Below are 6,449 nucleotides of genomic sequence, written 5' to 3'. Positions count from 1 at the left end.
GCTTGTTGTTGCGGCTGCTGTTGGGGTTGTAATTGGAATGTCTAATTTGCATCCACCGCATTTGCCTGCGCCTTTCCTTTACCACGGGGGGTGAAGTTCTGTTTTGCGGTGTTAGTTGTCGGCTGACCCCTTTCAACTTTCTTCCTTTTTGAGGAAGCGTTCAGCCTGCTCCCCTCGTACTTTCAACTCTTTCCACATTTTTTATGGTGCCTTGCTCGTAGCTTCTAACACATCCAAGGAAAGTTGTTGTGGCATGTTTGGAGAATGAATTCCTCCGTGATCAGATCTCGGCAGTTCATTGCCTTATTCCGGAAGCATTTAACGAAGTTCTCAACCAGTTCTTCGTCTTTCTGTTTCTCTTCAAAGAGTGTTCCGATTGACACTTCAGTGTCATCGTCGAAGAAATTGGTGACAAACATGCTCTCCATGTCATCCCAGCTATTGATACTCCCTAGCTTGAGACAGCGGTACCAGTCGAAGGCAGCTGCACAAAGGGTTCCCACGAACGATCATACCATCAGAGGTTCATTGCCAGAAATGATCCCTAGGTTGGACTTGAAGTAAATCAAGTGTTGAGTGGGCGAACCCCTTCCGTTGAACAGTATGAAGTTAATCAGGTTAAACTTCGATGGGTATGGAATTGATTCCCACTCACTCGGATAAGGATACAGAATGCCGGTCTTCTTTACCTCTTGAGCAGACATCAAAATATTGATCTTGCTTTCGAAGTCTTTCAATTTAAGATCTTCGCCTGCATCTTTCTTTGGGCGATTTTGAAAAGGAATGGTGGGGTCACCCCCAGTGATGAGGCCATCCTTAGCATTTTCATCATCAGGTAGAGTATCGACATTGATATTCTCCTCTACTTCTGAGTCGCTATCTACCTGATTGGTAGCGTGGCGACGACTAGATTTACCGTGCTGATTTGAAAACTCTTGGAGCTGTTGGGCATGTAAATCTTTGACCTGTTGTACGACCATATCCATCTCAATTTTGAAATCCTCCTTCTCCTTAGCCAAGGCTTCTTGAAGGAGCTGAGCCATCTGCTCAGTAGTGATTATGAACGCTTCTCGAGTCTGTCCCACACTGGATGCCGTATTATCAGAAGCGATTGTAGAGTTTGTATCTGATGCTTCATCATCTGAGGAATGCCCTCTTTGAATTATCCTATAATCCTTAGGCCTGATAGCCTCGGTTCGTAGCCGAGGCATGCGCTGAGATATTTCTGGGAAAGGTTCGGGACTAAAACGTCATGTGGACTTTCCCTTGTCAGCCATGTTGATGGTGAATTCTGCAAGTTCACCACTTTGACCGGTTAATCTTCTTCTGCGGAAGCACCTTGGCTTGGGCACTAACATTTCGGTAGAAAGTCTTTTAAATACTAAGACCCTCTATGGAGCGGTCTTGGGGTAGCTACACTCTGATAATACTACCCAGATAAGCTTGGTACATGGACAGTGAGAATCCGTTTCCCGGGTACTCCTCTTTCGAGATTTGTTTGTACCCCCAGCCCGATAGTAAAATTCATGGGCATGATTGCCGGAGCAACCTATCGTGTGCTGGCATTATTTTCCAAGTCTAACGTCATCATCTTTTGACGAACACACTTCTCTTTAGGGATATAATGCTTCGTTAGCGTTTTCAAGAGTCACTCGTTTGGAACCACACCTTTGTGAGTGTGAGGCCTCAACGGGCTCTTGGACTTCAACTTGCAATCCGAGGTGAGCGGTTACAGGTAATTTCTCAACATGGAGGTCCTTGACTGGTTGGGAGGACGCGCACGACCCCTAGCCTGACGAATTGCTCGGGGTTCATTTGCCGGACTCAAGCGCTCTTTAATCGGAGCTTTGCCTTGACCTTCGTGCAAAGGACCGAGATGATCTGTAATCTTTATCTTGAATTGGGACAAGTGCATGTTGTTGTGGGTCTCCACCGGAGGTGTGGGATTCATCGAGATAGGAACAAAAGCCGTCGGAGACTCAAAAACGTTTGCGGGAGGCAAAATTCCTGCAAACAGGGACTAGCTAGCTCGGGGCTAGCGGCGAGACAGCTATTTGGTGCGAGCCACCATTTGGTGGCTCGGATCGCGGCGCGGAGCAGCGCTAGTCTTTGGCGGTTCAGGTCTGGCCGAGCCAGCAGCTAGTGGTTTGATTTTTTCGGCCTTTGTTTTGGATTTTGGCTTCTAGATTTGACATAGTTTTGATGGTTTGTTGACTACATCGTGCCTTTGCAATTTCTTGGCTTCTTGTATGAGGATTTCTGCATGTGCAAGCAATACACGACATTTTTGGATTCGCTCCTCAAGGGTTGAGCAAGTCTTTTTAATGCGGGTCTATTCATTAGTCGCTGTTTTAAAGGGAAAATCCCATGTTTGTTGCTGAGGCGTCTGATATTTCTTAGATCTCGTATTTGCCTTATAGTAGACTCTGTCAACTGGCTCTAAGGCCTTGGCAAATTGGCGCGTGAGGCATTAGCGTCGCCTTTGACGTGCTCTCTTTGATAGGGTTGGCACGCCTTCAACGGTTAACTCATTGATCGAGGAAGGATCCAGATCTATAGATCTGGCCGAAGGAGCGTTGTGATGTGCAACTGTAGCGGCGGTGGTGCGGAGGTCATATTCTTGGGTCTTCAAATCCAAAGACAAGCGGGCCTTCCTGGATTTGCGAGGAGAGGCGAATCTGGAGGAGGAGGACAAGTACTCCTCGAACTTCTGCTGGTCAAACTCATACTCGACATCTTCTTCAACCGGGATGCGAATCCGAGGTTGCAACACATCAACCTTTGCAGAAAGGCTATTGGCTCCCACTATGGTCGCCAGATTGTTTTCGTCAAAACTTATTTTTCCCATTGTTGTTAAATCTATTACATCGTTTATCGATTACAAGTTTAAACTAAAAGAAAAGTCAATCTTTTTATAAGATCTTCTTATAATGAAAAAGTGAAAATTACACTTTATCCAACAAAACGCAACAGTAGTTTATCTTCTGTTGCTTTGCGTGAGATTTTTACCTATGTCAGGGACGCGTTAGTCCGTGGACCACCACAGATCAGATTCGGTTGACAAAATAATTATGCTCTTGCTTCACGAAGGAAACAACCGCAGCAACGACAATCACGACCAAGCGAGATTGTGGCTCTTCTCGAGATTAAAACCAAGTTTAATTTGGAGGAAAGAGGAGGAGAGAATCTCAAATTTTTTGAAGACTTTTTTTTTATAAAAAAGTTCGTCAAGATTCGCCAATTCTCCTCTAAAATTCATGGTTTACTGATCAATTCAACAGCACCTCGCCCTCTCATTTCAGATCCTCTCAAATGAAGACCATTGGCTTCTATTTACAGGCTTTTGTCGTTATGTTTTCTGATAAGATCAAGTATTTTGGCATCATCTGCAGTTGATAACCGCCCAGACACACTTAAGGATAGCTTTAGAACAGTTGAGGAGGTCTTGGGACGAAAGAATCCTTAAAAAACATCGAAATCTGTGTTTTGGGAGTCTTAGGAGTCAGCAGTACTCGTGGTGGCTCGGAGCTGTGCGAGTCACTATTTGGTGGCTCGCATGGGTGCGGGCCACCAATTGGTGGCTCCTCACATGGGTGCGAGCCACCATTTGGTGGCTCACACTCATGCGAGCCTCCTGGCCTATTTCGTTCGTCTTTTTTAACGTTTTGGCTGTTTGTAGCCCATTCAGTTCGCTTGTTTTGTGCTTATTTTGCCTTTACGCGTGTTTTGTCGGTTCACTGACTTGCACGCTTCATCGATTCGTTGACTTGTACGCTTCATCGATTCGCTTCATGTGTTTACCGACGTCGAATAATCTTCCTTGACTCGGATAATGACATTCATCGTCTTCTCTCTGTCTCGAGCTGTGTTCGGGGACCTATTAAGCAATTTTTGACGCCTACAATATATGCCTTTCAATTATGAATCCAACGAATCAAGTTTGCTCTAATCAGATTTATAGAACACAAGATACAGTCATTTTAGTGAACCAGTGATAGAATCATAAATATCTTAAAATTTGGTGCAAAATTTTCTAGATTGTATTATTTGGCCAAAAATTATTTCTTGGGGGCTAAGTTTGATCTAAAGACTCATATTGGTTTATGTATTGGGGCTAAGTTTGATCTAAAGACTCATATTGGTTTATGTAATCTATAAATAGAGGCGGAGAGTGAGGGTGAGAGATGTGAAAATTTTTATAAATCCTCTTTTAGAGGATAGGAGGACTACTCTTTTAAGAAGCCCTTCCAAATGATATAAAACTTTAATTTTGCAATAAAATTTAAAAAAAAAAATCTCTTTTTGATATTATTTTTTATGGAGACTTGAAGAAACTAGGGTCTACACAAAGAGTCAATCCCTTGCAATATGAGTTTTAAGTTTTTAAAGTTTATTGCTTAATTAAAATTGCATGTTTAGAAAATAGTTTTAGATTTAATTCTTGTTCTTCACGGCTTGTTTAATTCCCATGCTTATTTAGTTGGGAAAATTGCTTCAAGGCCCAAAAACCCAAAAAGACATGTGCCCCAGTCCGTCATACTTTTGGTAATGTGCCGCAGCCCCCAAAAATTGAAAATTTTATGCCCTAGCCCATCCAGCTTATAATTAGACAATATTTCACCTAAAAATCCAGTTTTACCCCTCTTCTCATTCTCCTCCTCCTCCTTCCTCAGTAAAAAAAAAATCTCTTCTCCTCCTCCTCCTTCCTCAGTAAAAAAAATCTCTTCTCCTCCTCCTCCCCCAGTCAAAAAAAAAATCTCATCCCCTCACGCCTAGAAATTTTCTCCACCTCCCTCGCCTCTCGTTCCCCCACTCTCTACCCCCAGGATCCTAGAAAAAAACCTTAAACCCCATGACCTCAACGGCGTGCGCCTCCGCCCTTCGATGACGACGGCTTCCACCGCGCTGCCTTCGCCTCTTGCCTCACATCGGCGTCACCTTACGCCCTACAATGACGTCATCATCACCACCGCCAGCTTCATCAATTTCCCACGCCGATGCCGTCGACCTCGATCGTCTCCGGCCTCTCGAGACTTCCCCCTCTTAATCCCTTGTGTCGGGCCTCTCCGCAGATGGATACCATCTCTGAGGCCTCCATTGCCGTCTCCTGGCCTCCGCTCAGCGGCGCCGCCATCGTCCACTCCAACGCCTCCCCCTCTCGCTAGGCCCGCCCATCATGTCAGCTGAGTTACGATGCAGAAGACAACCTCGGTCTCGATCTCATCTCCTCCAGCAAGCTCAACGCCGCCACCGACTCCTCCTTCACCTCCAACTTCGACAACGACGAAGACGACTTCGAGTCCTACATCGATGGCGAGTTCGACCAACACTCTCATCTTAATTCCATGACCGACGACATCGCCGATGACTCCGCTGCCATTCTCAGCGACGCTTTATCCGTCACTCACCTCAAGAAGAAGCTGAAGAAGCTTGAGAATGGCAATGGCAACTCAACAATCCCCAAAGGCCAATGGGAGAGGAGACTTCAAACTGACATCCTAATGGCAAAGCAAGCTCTTTGTGATGCTTTATCCGTTGAAAGGAAGCCTGAAGCTTTAACCAAACCCGTTCATGTTAAGAACTCAGCAGAAGCCTCATCATCATCAGCAACATCCACAACGACAACCACCTATGCGTCGAGCACCGAGAACATTTCCAGATTGCTTGAGAATTGGATGAAGGCTAGTCCATCGGCAAAGATCAACAATGGTGCAAAAAGTGCCAAGCACTTCCTCATCGACGACGCCCACCCGGTCCACATCTACTGGGACCTCAAGAACGCCAAGTTCTCTGACAACCCCGAGCCCCTCTCCGCCACGTCTTCCTATATTTATTTGCTTTCGTGCTAGTATCTGTTGTGACATTGTCGATCATTTATTGGTTTGTTGTTGTTCTGGGCTTAATTTTTTTACTTGTATTGATTGCATTTTCTTGATCATATGATTGTCAGAAATTGATAAATGTCATCGGAAACATGTTAACTTTCTTTGTTCGCTTATTAAGTTACACTGATAACATGTTAACTTTCGCAGTTTGCTTGTTAACTATAATACGTTATATGTTATAGCTTATGGATAGCACGTTACAAATTATAGTTAACATGTTGGCGAGTGTTTGCTTCGTGTTTCTTGGTTTCATGACGATTTGTGGCTTGTTCGTGTGTCTTGATTCATTATTTGTATCCCCATGTAGAGAAAATGAGTTTCTTTAGTTTCGTTGTCTAAAAACTAATGGAAATCGAGCTTCATGCATTGGATGTCGTTTGTAGTTGATTTTGGTGTGTGTGTGTGTGTGTGTGTGAAGCGTTGAATTTTATCTACTATCCAACTCAGTGAAGAAAATGGCGATGAGGACGAAGTCAAAGGGCGATAGATGAGGCTTATCGGGTTATTGGGTTTCGGATCTGTGTCGGATGGTATATCGGACTCGGAGATGACCGACAAACGACA

The 6,449-nt window shown here is 44.5% G+C and overlaps 1 protein-coding gene across 1 annotated transcript; it reads left to right on the top strand.

The window, feature by feature from the left end:
- Positions 5,208 to 5,849, top strand: LOC109835090 (transcription factor MYB30-like). The gene has a single exon (XM_020403088.1). It carries the CDS (start codon positions 5,346 to 5,348, stop codon positions 5,847 to 5,849), a length of 504 nt encoding a protein of 167 aa, XP_020258677.1. The 5' UTR covers positions 5,208 to 5,345.

The sequence above is a fragment of the Asparagus officinalis genome, chromosome 1, assembly GCF_001876935.1.
Source record: "Asparagus officinalis chromosome 1, Aspof.V1, whole genome shotgun sequence".
Taxonomy (NCBI): domain Eukaryota; kingdom Viridiplantae; phylum Streptophyta; class Magnoliopsida; order Asparagales; family Asparagaceae; genus Asparagus; species Asparagus officinalis.
Note: the sequence above shows the minus strand (reverse complement) of the source record. Positions and strands in the feature narration are given on the sequence as shown.